Source organism: Pezoporus wallicus, unplaced genomic scaffold (assembly GCF_028554395.1).
Source record: "Pezoporus wallicus isolate ANWC-B61680 ecotype Strahan unplaced genomic scaffold, APGP_CSIRO_Pwel_v1 contig_7853, whole genome shotgun sequence".
Classification (NCBI taxonomy): domain Eukaryota; kingdom Metazoa; phylum Chordata; class Aves; order Psittaciformes; family Psittacidae; genus Pezoporus; species Pezoporus wallicus.
In genome coordinates this window covers 474,979-495,194 of record NW_026641765.1, presented here as the reverse complement: position 1 = coordinate 495,194, position 20,216 = coordinate 474,979, and the positions used below count along the sequence as shown (strand labels likewise).

General features: G+C 40.1%; 1 protein-coding gene across 2 annotated transcripts in view; it reads left to right on the top strand.

The window, feature by feature from the left end:
- The window catches only part of ARHGAP24 (Rho GTPase activating protein 24), a 171,916-nt gene that overhangs the window by 26,171 nt on the left and 125,529 nt on the right, over nt 1-20,216 (top strand). For both annotated transcript variants that reach the window (XM_057425297.1, XM_057425298.1), the window contains exon 2: nt 14,007-14,094. In XM_057425297.1, the coding sequence (XP_057281280.1) occupies nt 14,007-14,094 (88 nt within the window). The remainder of the gene's footprint in view (nt 1-14,006; nt 14,095-20,216) is intronic.

Sequence of the window (20,216 nt, the reverse complement as noted above, 5' to 3'; positions counted from 1 at the left end):
TGCTGTCACTTGCTGAGACTTCTCTTATCTCAATCACTCTGAGATGTCGTTGAGCAAATGCTTCTAAGTGGAGCAACTCCAATGTTTTAATTAGAATTACAGCAAATTGGTGAGGAATGCCATTAAATCTTAAATGCAGCTTTCATGCAACTCAGCCATGAGGATGGGCTTTTTATCAAAGCCACTTAGTGTTTTCTTAGGAGCCAAAGGACACCCAGTCTCATACCATGAGATTATCGGGAAATTATTTCCTCTGGATTTTCTAAATGGAACAGGATCTATTTCTCTGAGTAAACAAAAAATGTACTAGGATGTTATACATCTGTGTGTGAAAGAGCGAAAGCCTTTGAGTGAGCTAAGCCATGTAAGACAGGGCTTAGTGGAGGTTTTTTTTGCAGCAGTGAGAGAAGGGTTCAGCCATGTCTCCTTTCTGCAGCCTGTCTTTAGAGGGGAATTAAGAGATGTGGAGTATGTCAGACTTGAACCATCTGCATAAGGACAAATGCCATCCTCTGAGAGTCTGCAGGAAATTTATGTGCTGCTCTTTTTTTTTTTATTACCGATGAGTTAAGTGTGTTCCTTAAGGATTTTAGATTGGGCAATGGTTTAGGAGATTACAGTTTTGTAGGATCCTTCTTCCTATGTTTTTCAATGAATTACCACTCTCCCATCCAGGAGCATAGTGGATGCTTGTTATGTAGTTCCTTGATTGTCTTTCACCTACTGTGGATGTGGAAAACGTTTCTGGCTGAGTAAACAATACTCGGCTTCTGTTTAAGCTATGCAATGACCATACTGAAGCCCTCTGTTGTATAAGGGATGTAGAAGGAGGAAAGGTGCTAGAAAAAGTAAAAGCAGTAGGTAAGGAGGTAGAATAGCAAGGGAGAAAGCTGTGAGGAGATTTATGAGGTACACAGGCAAAGCAATGAGCATGATCAATAATAGTCATTGGTAGCAGCACAGCAGTTGTAAAATTAAAGCCTTAAAAAATAGTAAGAAAACCTCATTAATTACCTTCATTGTCTATCCTAACTTCAACAGGCTTTGAAGTGGCCTTGAGCCAATGGCTCAAGTGTGAGATTAGAATTCAGAAGCTTTTCTGTTTTCCTTTTGGCTGAACTATGTTTTGTCCCACAAGACAAAATAATGTGACAAGCAACTCTAAATTTGAGGCACCCCCTTCCCTTTTTTGCAGTGTCCTAATCAGTACCTTGGTTTCCCATGATGATCCCAGCCTCCCAGCTGTAATCGGTATGCTCTGTAGCTGTGAGCATGCCAGAAAATGGGGCCACATCTGGTTAGGCTCCAAAGTAAACATTTTCAGTTGCAGATTGGTGGACTAACAGATTTGACATCTTTGCTCTGTGTTTTCACTTTGAAGAAAATAAATGTGCAACAGAAATAGATGTGCATCTAAAAATGCTTAAAACTTCAGAGCTCTCTTTCAAAAAAGCAGATTCCAGAGTATTGACAGCAGATGACTGGTATGAACTATTCTTTCTCGTTAGCTGGAGGAGAGGCCCCTTTTCAACAATAACTCCAGGCAGGGAGCAGTCTGCTGGCCAGAGTATTACTGTGTTTGCCAGAAAACCTGGAGTTCTGTTTGTGTTCACCTGCTGTGTGAACTTTGTCTTGGTTTCTCCTCTTGCATAAACTGCAGTTTGTCCTTTGCTTTTGTAGGGCTACTGCGGTCTCTCCTGCAGACCATGAAGACCTTCATGGTCATTTATATTTTTGTAATTTATTAAAATAGCAGCATGGAATCTAAACTATTTATATTAATACAGTGTGGGACAGAGCAGCTGCTGCAGTGCAGTTAATAATGTTGGTCTCCAGTCACCCTGAATCCATTTTTACCCTAGACAGTCTGGCACTGTGCAAGTTACCCCACCCCTCCAAACAGGTCTGCAGAAGGCATGTTATGCTGTCTTATGGAAAAGTGTATAAATGATGGTTTGGTACTTAGCTATGAAACCCCACAAAAACCTGTAAGGAAACCGAGAACACTCAGTTATTCTTGATATACCTTTACAGAATGTTGTAAAATACCTTCAGTGTTATTAGAAGTGAGCAAAAAATCCAGATTAGAAAAGTCTTGTTTATTCTCACTGAAGTAAATCCTATTTTAAGACAACATAATCTTGCAAAATATTGGCTATTTTTAAAATGCATCTTTAATTCAAAAGGTCAGCCTCCCTGTGGTCCTTGGTAAGGTCCAAGAGCGAGTCCTTCTGGGGCCTTTTGGATATGGAGGGAGCAGCTGTATGGCTCAGCTTCATCAAGACTTTGGCTATGGTCTCCCATAGTGTACTTACAGCCAAACTGCTGGGATAAAGGTGAGAGAAGTGGATTTTTTTTGCATGGATACCTTTTAAGTATAGACTCTTCCAGTCTGTGTTATCCTATGACTGTGTGATTTTCATCATGCACCTTGTAAATTCCTCTTGGAGTAGCAAGCTGGCCTTCCTGTCCTGGCTGTCAAAGGTGGAATATAGGAAAGGAATACCCAAGGGAAAACAATAGATTCTTTCCCTTTTTCCCAGCACATAGGAAAGCATTAAAGCAAATTCAGCTATAGAACCATGCAGTAACTTCTGGGTAAAAATAACAAGTGTTTGATATATGTTTTCTCTCCAAAATTCTATCTGAAGTTGTGAAAGTATGTTTTAATTTATAGAATCATATGATATTTCACCCCCCCTGCCATGGGCAGGGACGCGACATCATAGACTGTGTTGCCCAAGGCTCTGTCCAACCTGGCTTTGAACACTGCCAGGGATGCCAAGCGTTCACCACTTCCTTGGGCAACCCATTCCAGTGCCTCACCACCCTCACAGTAAAGAACTTATTTCTTATATCTAACCTGAACTTCTCCTGTCAAAGTTTAAACCCATTACCCCTTTTCCTATCACAATATTTATGTAGGTGTTTATTTTGCCCAAAGGTCTAGTTTTTAGAACACCTTCATCTTGCCAAAAGCATCAGCTTTCCATGGCAAACTCGGTGTGTTTATAACCTGTATCAGTGTTTTCTGTATTTATATCTATCAGGTATCAAACAGTTCGGTTCCTAAGGCAGCTTTTAAACGGCTAGAATTCTCTGCTCAATATTTAGGTTGCATTATAAGAACATTTAAGGATACTTTTTTACACATTACTAATACTTTGATTAAAAACCAGCTAGTTCTCTTGCAAAAGCTATAAAAGTCTGTAATTCAGATCAGTTATAAAGATGAGAAACTACCCGATTTAAAATTAGAAACAGTATCCCAGGATGGAAGAAGCAGACTAATAAGCTGAATTGAAAGTAAAACCTGGAAAAAAATCTACTGTACACAAATAGTATTGCTTGAGAAGTCATTTGTAATCAGTGAATCAGTTTTCCAGGTGTTTTAATTGTTCAGATAGCACAGAAGATACAACCTCAGTCTCCCTAAAATCACTGCTTAATTAATATAATCCCTTAGTCAAAGACCAGTAGAGTATCTTACATTAGATGCCAGAAAGCTAAATGAGCTATTTAGTTTGTATCAATGTGGTATTTGTAGCACAGTAGCATTTCTAAGCCATGCTCATATAACATTTACTATATGGAAAAAAGCTAAGCAGTGTTTAAAAGTTAAAGCAACAAGCAATATAGGCATTAAAAAAACTTGCAAAAGAAAGATAGCCCTTTCTTGATAAGCTCTATTTTTTTTTCCATGTGAAACTAGACATTTTTTTCCTTCAATAAATAAATTGCAAGATTATAACTTGCATAGGACAGGCAAACTCTACTGTAATATTCTTGCTAGCTGAAAGCCAGCAAGAATATTTGCACAGGAAAAGGAAAACTGATTTCAGTGGAATTGTATGCCCCTTTCCATGTCTTTGTCACATTTCTTTATTTATGTTGTGAAAGTTGCACTTTATATGTAATTCTTAGGAAATCTGTAGCAACTTCAACTTTTACGATGTACTGTCCCGGAAATGAATTGTCCTCTGGTAGGATGCTTGGCCATGTATAGCTTTCCTGGAAAAAGTTGTATGTGTTTGGGTTGGAAAGGACTTTACATCTTAAAAGCAACACATCTGAAAAGCAATATGCAAGGCATAAACAAGAAAACAAAACCATGCAAACTGATTTGAATCATCTTTTTTCTCAGGTCAAACACAATGGTAATCATTCCTTATAAACATCCACCTTTACCTGTATTTGAAGTGCTTCAGAGCTGAAGAATTCAGTCTCTCAAGACTGTGATCTGTGCCTGTCTACTTGTTTGTTCTCCTGTTCACACTGGACCTAGTGAACAAACGTGGTTTTTGTATACTTAAAAATTGTTTCTCTTGATTGAATTTTTTTTTTTTTTCAGTCAGTTTAAGAAGCCTTTGTTCTTTTAGGAGGCTTTATAAGAACAGAAACAGGTTATTATAACGGACACTGTCACCATAAGCTGAGCCTATAAAAAATACTGAAGAAAACAGTTTGGGAAAGGAGGAAGGATGATGATCCTGTATGAGAAACTTTGAAAGATGTCTGCTATTTCTGATGGTCAGAAACAGTCTGATCTCCACCTGGGGTTTAGCTGACCATGATTTTAGCTACTGCTGGATTTTTTTTGACTGTGGGTGCTAGGGTAACTTTATTTAACTGATAGTAAAAGGATGATTTTCCTGGTGCTGTAGTGGAATAAGTGCAGGGTTCCTGCTGGTGTGTGTAGCAGGGTCTCCTGTGAACCTGCCTTAGATATCTGAGTAAGCTCCCTCCCCTCTAAAGGCCCCTCTGAGTATTTCCTGGGACTTAGAAATGGATAAATCTTATTTTTTAAATTATTTATTTATTTTGATTATTATTTGCATGGCATTATTCTTTTTTCTTTTAGTCCTTGTTGATGATCTTCAGAAAATTGTGGCAAGCCATGCACTGAAACACATGGTTATTCTGGAGCTAATTGCTTCAGCTCTTTTTAGCCCACTGACTAGCTTTTAGAGAGTTTGCGTGTTATAGTGCTCTGATCACTTGTGTTGGTTTTCTTTTCCTTCTCTGTGCAGGGTCTGCATTCACCTTCCAGCACAGGGTTCCAGGCTGAGCCCACTGTTCTGGCCGAGGCTTTCAGTGTTTCAGTTTGGAGACAAACAGACAAGTTATTTGCTGCTCCATCATCTGTGCTCCAGGGAGATGTTTGCTTCTTTGTGTTGTGCTATCTATCACTTATTCATCTGTTAGCTGTTACAGTGGTCAGGTCTTGACAGTCTGCTCTGAAAGCCAGTCACCCAGCTGTATTTTTTTTTTCAGCAAGTATGCAGTGTTCATGTTTCCACAGACTGTTTTCCTGCTAAATTAATCCTCCTGCAATGTAAAAGCATAATTCAGAATGAGACCTACCAAAGCGCATCATTATCTATTCTGGTCACTCTAAATGTTTTTCTTTCCACCATGGACTGGATCCTAATCCTTTTCCTCAGCAGTGGGAATTAGACCACAAATTGAGCATATAAATGATACCCACTTGATTCTTGGAGGTAAGGCAGCTGTGTGCAGTGAGCACTGGTTGCCACCTTTTCAAAATAAGAAACCCAGCTGGACTGGAAAGCTTTGTTTCAGGGCCTTTTTTCCTCTCTCTGAATCTTATCTTGAAAAATATTTAATTCGGTATTTAATGATTGACTTGATTTAACCTTCTCAATAATACATGCTGCATTCTTTCACAGTGTCACCTCTGTCACTCAAGACTGTCACTGGAGAGCTCTCTATCTAAATGAGAGGCCATACTTGGAATTTTGTACTGCCAGCTATCATCCTTTTGGGGAATAATTGCATTGCTTTGGCTTAGACATTCCATGACTGAGAGTTGTAAATTTCCTTTTCAAAAGAGGTCTGTAAAGCAAGAGTTGGTACTCTGTGTTCTGGTGCCTTGTGCTTTATTTTCTTTTTTCCCTTGGGAAAATAGTTTCATTTAATAATAAGCTAAATTTCTTATTTACCAGAGTTTTCATAGCTACCTTTTTCCTGTAGTAATTCAGTAATGCCCAGTCCAATTATTATCTATTGATCATAATGTAATGATCATTACAAAGCCTAATTTTATCAAAACTTCCATGCATGCATCTAATAATGATCTTAGCTTGTGTGCATGAGTCCTTAAACTCAATGCAGTCCCAAAATTTATTTGTACATGTCTCCTTTGTCTTCAGAAAATACCAAGGGTCCTTTCTGTAAGCAGCATGGCAATTGCAGAATGAATTCCCCAGGAAGGCACCTTGTATTATATAGCTCCTGCAATTTCTTTTGGCCACTGAACCCTGTAACCTATTCTGTTAACTGAGCTCAGTCCCATTATATCTGTCTCCCTTCTCCCAAATCGCATCCCAGTTACTCCTGCTGGAAGTGCTTGTGTGGGAGCAGAGGCACACCATGCCTTCATGTCTGAGATAACTCTCATGAGTGTTACTCATGAATTGGCTCACTCCCTGTAATGATATCCCAGCTCCTTATACCTGCTGTGCCAAACTTGGGGAAGAAAAGCAAAACCTCTGGAGGAGAAGCAGTGTTTCTCGCAGAGGCTGGTGACATATAATTGAATAAGCTCATTCATTAGGGAGGAGGCAGGAGAGGCTGGATAAAATAGGTGTTAAAGCTTCTCTAGATACCACAGAAAATCAGCTTTAGAAAGAAAAGCTGCTTCATACTAATCCAGGATCTGTCTGAAACTCTTTAAAATAGCAGGCAGAATTTAGAGGTGGGAAAAGAATGTGTTAAGTTTTACTTTCAGCTGTAAGGTAGAGGTTGGTGCTGGGAAACTGATTCAGAAAGTGAAAGAGCTTTTAATAATTTCAGACATTGTCTGAGACGTGGTTAGGAAATGGTCACTCTTCTCTCTTGTCCCTGCTATTGGAATGAAAACTAGAGGCATGCACTATGCCTGTGTCTAGCTACTGGTTTTAAGCAAACTTAGTTTTTTGTGGTGTTACAGCTTAAATTGGTATGAGCTTGCTTTCTCTTGTGGAACAAAAAAGGGAGTTTTTTTTTCTAGTGGCTGCTCAAGCCAAGATTGATTCATTCTTGAGGGGAAAAAAGTTTCTCTGGAGCACAAAAGGCACTCAACCATTAAGTGAGATGTGTGGCGGGAGAGAAAGATAGAAAAATCTTTAAAGAGGCTAATCACATCCTAGTAAAACTGCCAGCTCCTTCTCTCATGTTAGATTAATGTTTTGGTGCTCATTGCCAGGCAAACAGTACATGTAGTGGTAAGCACCACAGAGAGTTGAATTTACTTCTTGTTTGGAAAACTAACCTAAGGGGTAGTCTCGAACCTTTCCTTAGGTAAGGAAAGAATCTCCTTTATACTCCTGTTTGTGGAATTGCTGAGAACTAAATGACAGTACTTGTTCTTTAATGGAAACAAATTGGAGTAATGTGTTGACAAAGTGGGATGAGAAAATGTCAAATGCAATAGAATTTTTGCTAGAAAAATGTATGCTGTGCACTGACTGCATTTTACCTAATCAACCCTATTTCTTGTGTAATTTCTCTGTCTTTGTTCCTGGCATGTTACATAACTTCCAAAATCTGAATAACCTCCTGTCACCCCCCAGATGCCTCAAATAGCACTTGTTCTTGCCCTGTGCATGCTGCAGTAACTGCAAGACAGACTACATCACCTCCTGCAGTAACTGTACTTCTTCTAGAGCTTTGGTTGCTTAAGTGGTATAAAAGTCCACTTTTATAATAACAATTTAAAAATCTCACTCTCTTAAAATAAAAAATATAACAGAACAGCTGTTTCCTTCATTCTCTTATAATAAGAGCTTGTATTAACTTCGTTGCCCCGCTACTGTAATGTCAGGTTTTCTAGCACATGTGATGGATATATAACAGTGACAATTCAGTAAAATCACTAAAATTTGTTTTCTTTATGCAGTGTTTACCAACAAGATTTAAAACCCATAACGAACATGAGAGTAAGATCTCTGGACAAAAATACTTCCTGCTTCAATTGTAGAACAGCAATTCTAGTCAGAGCATTACCCTGCTGTAGTCACAGTTGCAACCTTTTAGGCTTGCTTATGGTAACCCCTCTATAGATGTGTTGTGAAATAATCACACCAAATAACTTGATATATCATAACTGTAGGGCAGCAACAGGAATGACACTGAAATGTATGAAATTGATCATTGTTACTTAACTGGGTAGAGAGGCCAGGGAATTTGAAGCAAAGAGCTGGCTTCTGGCAGAGGATGCTTCTTTTGCAGACTAAGGCTAAGCTTGCTTTCACAGTCATAGAATCACAGAATGGTTTGGGTTGGAACAGACTTTAAAGCTCATTCAGTTCCAACCCCCTGCCATGGGCAGGGTCACCTTCCACTAGACTAGGTTGCTCAAAGCTCCATCCAGCTTGGCATTGTGCAAGGGTGAGGGCAAAACAGGTGTTGCACTGGACAGGGCAAGCCAAGTCCCTTTCAGGCAGTGTGCTGTGAAGAGTGCTGGGTAATGCTGTACTGTGTGGCCCAGTGTGCTGGGATATGCTGCTGAGGCAGTTCTGTGCGTCTGTTACAGCACTGGTCCGGTACTTGGAACCAGCTTGTTAACTCACCCTGGTCCCAGCTTGAAACACAGATACCTCTGTGCAGGTAGTCAAATTAAAGCGCTAGTTTCAGGATTGTTGTGCCTTTTGCAGCAAGTGATTTTACTGGCATCTTGAAAATACATTGTAATGGTGGAAATAAAATGGGATTTTTATGGTTACTGCAGTCAAATTGTGATTTTTTTTTTTTTAATTTATTTTTTTTAGTGAGCACAGTGCAGGTTTTGTTATTGACCTCAGTACAAGTGGATTTCTGCCTGTGCTATAAATTTGCCTCCTTGCCTCATGTCTGTAGGTTCCTGAAAGCACAAGGGGCTCGCTCAGACTTGAGATAATCTATTTTTGTGATAGTTTAGAGGCCAAACCAGTAGTTACGTAAGGAATGAGGATTTATAGATTTATAGTTAACTGATACCAGCTTGCGTGTCCACTTTATCCTTCTTTGCTATGCATCACTTGTTTATGAATTCACAGTACATGTACATGTAGAAATATAAATATATGTATACATGTGCATGTGCATGCATATGCATATCAGGGATATTATTTACTCTGGATTCATTACAGGCTTTACTGTGAAATACAGTGGGCGCCTTTCAGGCTGTGACTTTGTAAATACTAGTGACATTAAAAGTATTATCCACCAAATGTAGTATTTTTAAGATACCATCCAAGTTGAAGTACATGGTTGTTCTTAATATGACACTCAAGAATTTCCAGATACAGGAACAAAAGAAACCATCCGAGCAGCACTTTTTTGCACGTGGCTGTGAATCATATAACCAACACATGGACCCAGAGTTCCTTTATAACTCTTAATCCTCCTATCAGTTGCCTCCTTCCTGGCTGATTACCTCCTTGCCTTTCTGAGAGCTGATTCTTTTTTAGCCCTTTCTATGGAGATGCTAGACTTCAGTATGGGGAATAGCAGTTGATTGCACACCACCTCAGCACTATTTCTGTGGACTTTTTGTCCTGAGAGATGCAGTTCAGCTTGCAGAGAAGCATGAGTCTGCATTTGTTCAGGAACTGCACTCTGGCAGAGATAAAGCCCTGGAAACTTTTGCTGCCAAACCAATGTGGCCACTTCTGCATTATTGTCGTTAACTGGTTAACCAACCTCTAGAAACAAAGAGGAAGAGACTATGTGAAGATCCTCAAAGTTAACTGAAACTGTACAAAAGTGCCAGGAAAAAATTCCTGGGAAGAGTTTCCCATGAAACAAGAAAAACAGATATGCAAATGCAGCACTTATCTTCAAAGCTGAAGTAAAATTCAGTGATCTTGATAAATCATCAAAGCTAGAAGGACAAGAAGAACATCTGATGTAACTGCTGATGTTGTAGATTTCTGAAGTGATGTTTTTAAGGGGTGACAGGACAAACTATGAGCAAGCAAATAAACCAGTTAAACTTTGGGGAACTGTATTTGAATAAATACAGATGACAATATTTTGGCAAGAAAGTAGTTAATTTCCTCACATGTCTATGTGCTTTTGGAGTAAAATCCACCCAGAGGCATTGAAAATAATCTATTTCCCTTTGTAGTTTCCAGTCAATGTCTTAAAGGCATGGGAATTCTTTGTATCATAAAGTTTCTTGGGGAAAGCCTGATATCTCTTGAATGTAAGTGGCAAGTCTGCTTTAGAAAATGAAGTCCAAACAAAGCTGGGGAAAGTGTACCTAGAGAAGAGTAATGAGAAGACAAAGAGGCACAGGGTTGCTTCAGTGTTCGTTACACAGAGTGTTTGAAACAGAAAAAAACTAGCTGTCAGCTGGTTGCCATGAATCACTTGTGTGATCGCCATCCTGTCTCCTCTTCCATTTTCCTCATGAAGTTCATCTGCCTAACAGTGCTGGAAGTGATGCAGGGGACCAGTGTGGGGTAAAACATCTCTTTGGGCAAGACTGTAATGCTGTGACTCTAATCCAAAGTAGGTTTATGTCAGTCTTGTTGCACTACAGTATTTTATCAGGCACTTTGTTAACTGATTAGTAATTTTTCTTCATTAAAGATTTTATATATGCACATTTTTAATAACAATATTTTTTTTCTGTTTCTGTGATCTTTGGTTTGAAGCAACAGTGTACAGTAGTAAAATCCATGTGTGTGGATTTTACTCCTTTGAAAGTGGGCTTGAGACTTGGTTAGGGAAAAGGCCAATGCTTCTTGAGCAACTCAGACTTCTGCATCTTGTAAGTCACCCTGAGCACTCTGTTAGAGAAGCAGAACTGCCCTGGTAAGGACACAAATATTGGAAATTGGAAAACAGCATGGGCTTACTCTCTGAAATGCTGCTGACCTGGTGGAGGCATAGCCTACAAACAAAATGGCAATGGGACCCAGAAGAGAATTGTGTCAGGGCCGCATTTGTCTCTCAGTCCCCCTTTTTTCTACATTTCTGTAGACTGTATGTCTTGTTCCCTGCTGGTACCATGGAATTGTCTTTCTTTTTTGAAAAAATATTGTCTAATCTGAAGTCTCAAGTTGAGGGTTTGTTTTAAACAGCTCTGAATGATTTGTTGAGTTTGATATGAAGCAATGTGAAGTTTTCTAATTATGGAACACTTACATGTGCTGATACCCATGGCAAAACATGTACTTCCTTCCTCTGGAAATCACCTTCATCTTTTATGTGCAAATTACTATCTTGTTAGGTGTCTTAAGACAGTGCAGTTGCATTTCCCCCTGAAGTTAGATAAATCAAGGGGAAAAAACAGAGCTTTAATTTGTTGAACCTCTCTGGTAGTCTGTACTCCTAGGATTATCCAAGCTGTAAGGATGGGACAGATGTAAGGAAGGGCACAGGCAGGCAACTGAGCAAGAGGACTGAGAGTTATGGGAGTACTGGGGTACCCCTGCTCATATCAAAAACTCAGCAGCCATATGGCTGTGCCACATGAGGGGCCACATGGGTTTTGTTACAGTACAGTGTGTTCCCTGGGTGTCAGTGTGCTGGTGTAAAATATATCACTAGCTGCTGAGATCTAAGCAAAGGGACAAAGACCAGATAGCCTTGGTACAGTTGTGTAGATAGCTACAAAACTCACTGAAGGGGAAGTGTTCCTATGTGGTGAGGCAGAAGATGGGTGTGAAAGCAGACAGAACGGGAAGTGAAAGAGCTGCAGTTACTCTCTTAGGCTTTCCCCACTAGTCTGAGGTGTGCAGGTGCATGTTGCACAAACAAAGCTATTTTCTTATTTAAAAAAAAACCTCCATAAGTATATTTTTTAATATTTCACGTGCACTGATATTTCCAATAATAGCCCTGAAAATAGACAGTAAAATAGAGTTAACTGCTTGAGAACATGTTTTCTTTTTCAGCCACCGCAGTGTTCTCTATGGTATTGCTCTCTGAATTCCCTTCATATTAACTTAGCTGTTATGTATGGCTTTAGGCTTCACGTTTTAGTAGATGAAATAGGCTTCATCTATGAAATGAAGATGCTGAGGTTATAAATAGTATGACTGTTTTGTTTTTATGTTCTCAAAGTTCTGTCATTAAGACAGCTCACTGTAAAGTAAATACTACAAGGGTTTTACATCACGGAATCAGAAAGTATCACATCATAATGAGACTGTAGCATGTCTGTGAGTTGCTAATGAGTTGACAGCAAAGCTGAATGCAGTTTTCATTTGCTGCCTTGTTTACAGAAGGCATATGTACTTTGGCTGCCTACACTGACACAAGGTCCTGACCCAGTGAAATTTACTCCAGATGAAGACTGATCTGCCCATCCTGTGTGCTTGGCAGAGCTTTCCTTAGGTAAAGCTAGCTCAAGCTGAAAGATAAACTGGTCAAGAGAATTAGACTTGTCTTAATGGTCTATTGCATGTGACATAAAATACATGTAGTTGAAAATGTTTTTTAGATTCTTATTCCTGTTTTCCCATGATTCTCAGGCAAAATATATTCATAGAATCACAGAATGCTTTGTGTTGAAAGGGACCTTAAAGATCATCCGGTTCCAGCCCCCTGCCATGGGCAGGGACACCTTCCACTAGAGCAGGTTGCTCAAATCCTGTCCAGCCTTATATGCTGTTTTTCTCTAGCACTTATATGAGAAGTTGAGCTATTTTGTGACTTATCTTTTACCATTCATATAATCATCTTTGCTTATGATACTATTCTTGCCTAATAAGGTATTTTACGAAGGTTTTGGAGTGTGACAGCTATTGACAGTTGCTGCTTATAGCAGGAACGAAGGGAAACAGTTTCACTAGAGCTGTTGGCCCAAGGGACTTAATGCTTATAATACATCTGTATATGCAGTGAGTAGGGAAAACACCTACAACTGCTAATTTGTGCTGCTACTACTGCCTCAGCAGAATACTGTCTATTTTATCTGTTTTCACTAGAAAGTAGCCTAGTATTTAATGGAGGTGATTTTTTTTTATGATCTGACAAAATATCTGTGCACCCTGTCTTTGGCTTCTCATGAGATACTGTACGTGCTGGTGAACAGCAGCCTTGTTATGCAGTAACTGGAGAGTATTGATGAGTAGGTTTTCTCTCCCATTAACAGTGATAGAGAGCTTGTACCTAATACAATTTCTAGGATGCAGCTCTGAAAATTTTGGGGCAGCCATCCCAAAATAATTTCATTAAGGAGTGCCTGCTGACTGAGGAGGAAATAATACTAGGAGAGCCTATAATATCTGAAAATGAAAAAGTTCTCAGAGGAAAGGGGTAGTATATTGAGTCTATCTGACAGCAGGGGCAAAGGGACATATGCAGAGCTAAAATTCCCCATCTGCCTTCTCAGGGTAGTGAAGTTGTGATAAAGGTGTTCGGAGCCCATCGTGGCTATTATCTGACATATCTGCCCGTAGCAAATGCATCTTTAAGCAGGGCTCTTGCTGTGCCTTTGAGAGATGCCTGTCTGCTGCTGTGAGATGCACTGGTGCTGCCAGTGGGTGGAAGTGAGATGTTTTTCATTGTATTTCTTCTCCGGGATGGTGTGGCAAAAAAGCACAGAGCAGGATCTAGGTATGCGCTCCCCAACTTGAGGTTACTCTTCTGTGCACATACTGTTTGGCTTTAGCCAGGAAACCTAGCTGGTAAATTAATCTGCCTCACACATGTAACTTAATAGCTTTTAACCAACAGGGTCAAACTAATCCTTTCTTTTAGTCCCAGATTTTTCCCTGCAGCACCGTGGAATTAGTACATGTGATAGGTACCAATATCTGCATGGTATCAAAAACCCAAGAGATGAAAAAAACCCTAAACCAGTTATTGAATGCTTCAGTTTTAATTAAGGAGACCTATGATGTTGGCTTTTGGTGTAATCTGTCCTCAGTCTCCCTTTGGGATTCAGTAGCCCAGGCGCAACACCAAAAATTCACATACACCCCAGTCCAAAAAGAAGGAGCGTTAATCTATCAGAAGCGTGGTAGCAGTTTTAATCCCATGTTTGTTGTTTTTTTTTTTTTCTTTAGGGCACCATTCTTCTGCCTGGCAACAGAGTAATTGAGCATCCCTGCAATGAAGAAAGCCCAGGAAAATTCCTTTTTGAAATTGTTCCAGGTAGGGTATTCAACTCCATGTAGAAAGTCGTAGCAGTTTTGTTCTTAGTGACAAATGACCGTGTCTGTTCTGCCAAAACAGAAGCTGAAAGTGATTAATGATTCCATTTAAGGGGAAAAAAGCCCTGGTTAGTTTGTTAATACTTTCAGATTTTTTTTTCATTCACCTCCAGGTAGCATAGGGAAAGGATGTGTTTTTTGTCAGTTTAAAGCATAATTGTTCCCAGCAAGGGGTTGCACCACTGAGTGGCATAGCAACAATACAAGTGTATTTGGTAATTATTTTAGATTATACTAGGCGCTATGCAGTAGTGTCCCTGGTGGTAACAAAGGGATCCACAACCTAGCAGCAACAGCTTCCCAGTGTGACATGTTGACTTGATAACATCAATACTGTCACTGAAGAATGCTTCCTGGTCACTGTGGTTTGATAAACAGATTTTAACAACAGCAAGCAGTGCTGCCTTGAAACCCTGAACTTGGTTTTAGTTGGGTATTTTTCCCTTGGAGTAGATTTGTCTAAAGGATATTACACTGTCAACAGAGTGGTACTCCTGACTGTCAGTTGCTTAAATGATTTGCTGACCTTTACTGCTGTGGACTTATGGTGGGCAGACTTTGTTTAGGAGACTGGTTGACAGAGACACTTGAGAGGCAAAGAAGTTCAGGAAGGCTGGACATCCTTCAAGAAGGAAATCTTATAGGCACAGGAGCAGTCTGTCCTTGAGTGCCGAAAAACAAGGTGGTGGGAAGACTACTGGCGTGGCTGCACAGAGAGCTCTGGCTGGAACTTGAGATGAAAAAAAGATTTTAAGTCTTTTGGCCTCTGTTTTTAATAGTAACACAAATTGTTCTCAAGGTACATAGCCCACTGAGCTGTAAGAGAGAGCAGATTGAAGCCCCCATGATCCGAGGAAAAGCGATTAGTGCCTTACTACACCACTTAGACACACACAAGTCTATGGGGCTGGATGGGATCCATCCAAGACTACCAGAGGGAGTCTGGGGCAACAACCTCAACTTGCACCAGGGAGGGTTTAGGTTGGAAAAATTTCCACACCAAAAGGATTATCAAGCACTAGGACAGACTGCTCAGGGAAGTGGTCAAGTCACCATCCCTGGATGTATCTAAAAGACATAGACATAGTGCTTAGGGGACATTGTTTAGTGGCAGTTGTGAGGTTAATGGTTGGACTCTAAGGTCTTTTCCAACTTAATGGTTCACTGTTTCAGCATCTGGTTAGCCCACTGTTTATTCAATATATTCTTTTAATCCCTGTATTACTTTTCAATTTACTCCCACAATGGCTATTTAAAAGGGTAAATAGAGGATGTTTGTTAAAACTCATCACCTTGTTCTTACTTTTAAACCTTCTCTATGTCAAGGCATAAATGTAGTTGTCTTGACTGATATGCAGAGATTGTGGTATGTTGTACGTGTAAGAAATATGAAGTAGATTTCAAAGCTAAGGAGGATGGTCACTCACTGGAATTTGCAGATGCAGCTCAGTACAGTGCAGCTTAATTTTTTCTTTTTATACATGGCAAAGAATTTAATTATGAAAGCTGTGTGTAGTAAGGGATTAGTATGCAAAGAAAGCCAACATGGTGTCTGTGAGGTTTGCTCAACATTCACCCCAGCTTGAATCAATCACATTTTAAAAAGTTTCTCAATGTGGTCTGTATCTTTTTCATACGTTCTAAATATTGAAAGAAACCTATTATTAACATTGGAAGTCTGGGGTTGACTAAAATCTTGTTTTCATTCTTTTCATTTGAAGAAGTGCCTTCCTCTTACCCCTCCCCCCCCCAAACATGTGGAATGCTTTCCGACCTAAAATTTCCAGAAAAAATGGGGCTTCTGATCGGTCATTTCATAAATTAATCCTGTATTTCTTCTGGATGTTGTAGATGGCAAAGAAAGAAGCTGACCTTCTGTAGTTGTAGCAGTAGGGTCCATGCCCTATGGCAGGGGGTGTGGAGGGGCTAAGATCAGCAGAAAGGTACGCTGGCACTGATTTCAGGGATGGTGGTCTCCTTCTCACAGACATGACCATGGGAAAAGCAGCTTTAGTTTCTGCTGCGGGTTAAACTAGGAGGTGCTGCTGAGGAAGTGCGCAAAACAAGGGTGTTCTTATCTCAAAAGGGCTGGGATGCTGCCACATCACATGTGAAGACATTGATATAATAAATTTTGCCGAAGCTGGTGCTCTGTATGTGCTGATTCATGAGACACCTTAGTATGTCTGATAATGCTCACCCTGAGTGTGCTTATTATACTTCTGGTCTATGTGAATTTGGCATTGAGTGTGGCGTATTTAACCATAGGCCTGGGATTCGTGTGCGGTGCAGACATGAAAACCTTCCTATGCAAGCATGCAGGTGGCTATATGGCACCAGAGGGTCACTGCCTGCATAGGACCTGCCACAACTGAGCTGCAGAAAGCTCCCTCGGGTACTGCTTGTAATCTTCCCTAATTCTGACTGATAACAGGACAGTAGGAAATGGTGGTGGAATAAGGCTTGAATAGTCAAACGTTTACGTTACGAAGGCAGGACCTTCTGTCCGTGTCCAAGCACCTTCCTCAAAGATCATTCATTTTCTGTGTATGATGTTATGCCAAACATCACTGATGCCTGTAGGATGTGTACAGCACATTTGGAGAGATCAGACCACACTTGGCTGCAGAAACAGTACCTGGGTGTTGCCTAAATTTTGGAAAGCCTCCAGACAATGCAGTGTTTCACCTTGGTTTTGAGTTACCAGTGGACTGTCAAGTCTCAAACACCATCTGTGTTGCTTCTGCTCCCATATTTGGATTGCGTATTGCTGGTTTTCAAAGTGTCAGCACCTCTGACTCCATTTGCTTCTAGCCTGAGCCTTTATGTGCGAAGCCTGACTGGGGTCATCCTTCATGTCCAGGTTGAAAAGCCTAGGGTGGCATAGCTGGGAGTACCAGCTGGTGAACTGATGGGCAATGCTGATGGAAGAGCACGATCTCTCTTGTGATTTCCAAAAATATTTGTGATGCTATCTTTCTGTACGCTCGAATTAAAAAAGTAGTTTGCAATTAGTGTTTGGGCTGCCTTCAGTGTTTATCTGGAGCCTTCCTGAGAATCAGGAAGGGTGCATTGTTTAGCTTATTCATGAATTCTGAGTATGGGGTTTTGAATGTGTGTAGGATAGCACTGGTGCATGCAGCTATAGTGACTTCATACTGGAATAATTTTCCTTTTGAGATGATTTGCTAAGGCTTCATGACAAAAAGAAGTTTTTGGGAAATCGGATAGTATGTTTCATGCCACAGCACTGGTCTTTGAGGGATGAAATTAAAACTGAGTCTCAGGCTGACAGGAGGTATGAGAGTACCTATAGAAGTGTTGTCAGCTGTATGTTAAGCAAAGATGAAGTGAGCTTTGCCAGCATCATGTTACTGTTGCTTCTCAAGACAAGTATTGTCAGCCTTTTTTAATGGAGCTGTTTGTCATCTGTATCCTCTTAGTGACTCAGTATAAAAGTTTTATAGGCTGACAGCCACAAAACTGAGCTCACTGAGTGCAATAGAGAAAAATTTATGCTTTGGGTGGGAAGGGACCTTTAAAGATAGTCTAGTAATTGTATATTGTGGCCAAGGTTCTGTTTAGCCTTTGTTAGCTTGCATATGAGAAAATAGCTATATAGCAAAGGATCTATTTGCAGGGGTTGTTTTTCATTTTGTCATTTTGAATGAACATTGTGTTAAATATATGGTACTGAAGCTCGTCCTGCTCTTTGATTCTGCTTTCCATGTATTAAAAATTGAAGTAACTTTAGTTATAATCAAAAAGGCAGTAGTGACAAGTCCTCTTTTTGTCTGTCAGGTCTGTAGGCGGCATGAAAGCTTGTGTGCGTTTGTTTATTGGTAATACATGCAAATTATTTTGGGAATGTATGTGGGAGTAGGTTTATACTATGAAACTAATTCTCTGTACGCAGCCATCTCTGAAGATGAATGAAAGAAATGTGTGGGGAGACAAGTATCTTGCAGCTTTGATGCTGTAATTAAAATACAGAGGCCTTTAATTTGCATTTTGAAAACATTCTGTTCATTCCTTAACTTGTGGCATGGTTTAATACTTAAAATTGTTCCTTTTCTCTTTTGCTGTGCTGACGAAGTTAAGTTACAGGAGTGAAACTGTCTTCTGTACACCGTGTGGCCCATGTCACACTTCTGTGCGGGAGTCTTTCTGTAGTGGAGTCAGTGCGACCATGAGGTGATGTCTATGGTAATTAACAGCTTCTCTTGCGCTCAGAGGCATTTTTTTGTACTCAACAGAAACCAAAAGAGAGTTTAAATAAATATCTTTTTTAATGAGGAATATGCACATACAGCAAAGTTTCTCAGTAGGTTTGTTCAAGTGACTGTTTTATTTGCTGACTGTTAACTAGTTTTATTTAGAAGATAAAATCTCATTCTATGAATTTGTTCTGTTCTAAAGGAAACATGATATTTTTATATTGATATGCAGGTGTAATGGAGGAGGATGCTTGTGTTCACACTGAACTAATGGGGTGACCTAGCTGTGTTTTTGTGACCTAAACATCACCTGTAGGAATAGAGGTGCAGAACAGAGGCATGTGAAAGCATTGTACTTTGCATGTGTGGTGGTTTGTAGATAGGGGACTTGATTCTTGCTTCAGTTGAGTTTCTTCATCTCATTTGCACCAGGAGGAGCTGAGCACAAAGATGGGGAAGCTCAGACTCATCCATTATTTTACACACAAGTCTTAAATGCCTTTTTGGAGTCCCTTGGACTTTCCAGGGATTGCTACATGAAGGTATTTTGGACAAAGGCAGTGTTGGAAGGAGAAGGCTGCAGCTTTCCCAAGGATGTCAGGATGCTTGTAGGGGCTCCCAGAATTTGAAACCTCATCTCCTGGTGCACTCAGGAAACACCATCAGATCAGAATAATCTGGGATTATGTAGGTAATTGCCTAGAAGAGATCATGGTTATTGAATGGGCAAGGGAATATTCGTCATAGTTGACTGGACTTTGATACTCGAAACTAAACTGTTCATACTCCTACCTCCCCATCTGCTGTTATTTGAGATTCTTATACAGTGCCTGATTTCCTGCTCTGTGAGAGTGATAAGTAATTTTATAGTTTGGCCTCATAGGTAAGAAGCCAGATCGCCACTCCAGTGGTGATCACATTCAGCACCTCAATGTTATTGAATCCTATATTATTTAGCCCTTGTGCTGTATTACATGCAGATTTCATAAGAAAATAGCACTGAAGGTGAGTTTACTTACAAGACCATGTTTGCGCAAATGATCTCTTTGCATGCTGTGTTCTAAGGCATGAGTTGTCCTAGAGATGGTGATGAAGATTACTCCTCCCCCCCCCCCGGTTTCTTGGAGTTGATCGGTTGCATGAGTGTTCATATTTAGTTAATACTGTTTAAAATAAAACACACTTTTCCAAACGTTGATCTTTGACATTCCTTGTGGAATCTTTTGCTTGGAAGCGTTGTATATCTGTGCTGTACTTTTCACCGCTGGCAAAGTATCATAGCCTGGCATGTATATATGTCTGTGTGGGTGAATTTGTACTTCGGTAATACTGAGTTACCAGAGTCTGTTCTTCCCTCTAAAAGCATTCTTGGTGCAGCCTCATGTTATGTGTCTGCAGCTTAAGGCATGGTTTCATTCTTAGGGTTTATTCAGACCATTAAGAAGTAACTGTAATATTTCAGGGAAGTTACTTGTAGTCCCTGCTGCTGCTTTTCTCTGCACTTGTGTGTCTGATGATTTCTTGTGTTTATGGCTCCTGGGCTATCTCCCTTCCCATCAAGGAACATGAGATTGTTCTTGAGTAATGGATGGTGGATACTGCAGACAGCAGGAATTACCTTCAGCACTGTACACTTCCATTTGTTTAAGGTCCGTTTGTCAGGCCTGAGAGCTGAAGTCAGGAGAACAAAACCAAACATACTTCTGAGGAAAATCCCACCATTTTTGTTCTGGTTTAATGAGTACTCTCTGTGCACGCTTGTTTTCTGTAAGTATATCTTTTCAGACAGCAGTTTCTCAGTGATGCTACTCAATGGAACTGTTGGTTCTTATTGTGGTACTAACTG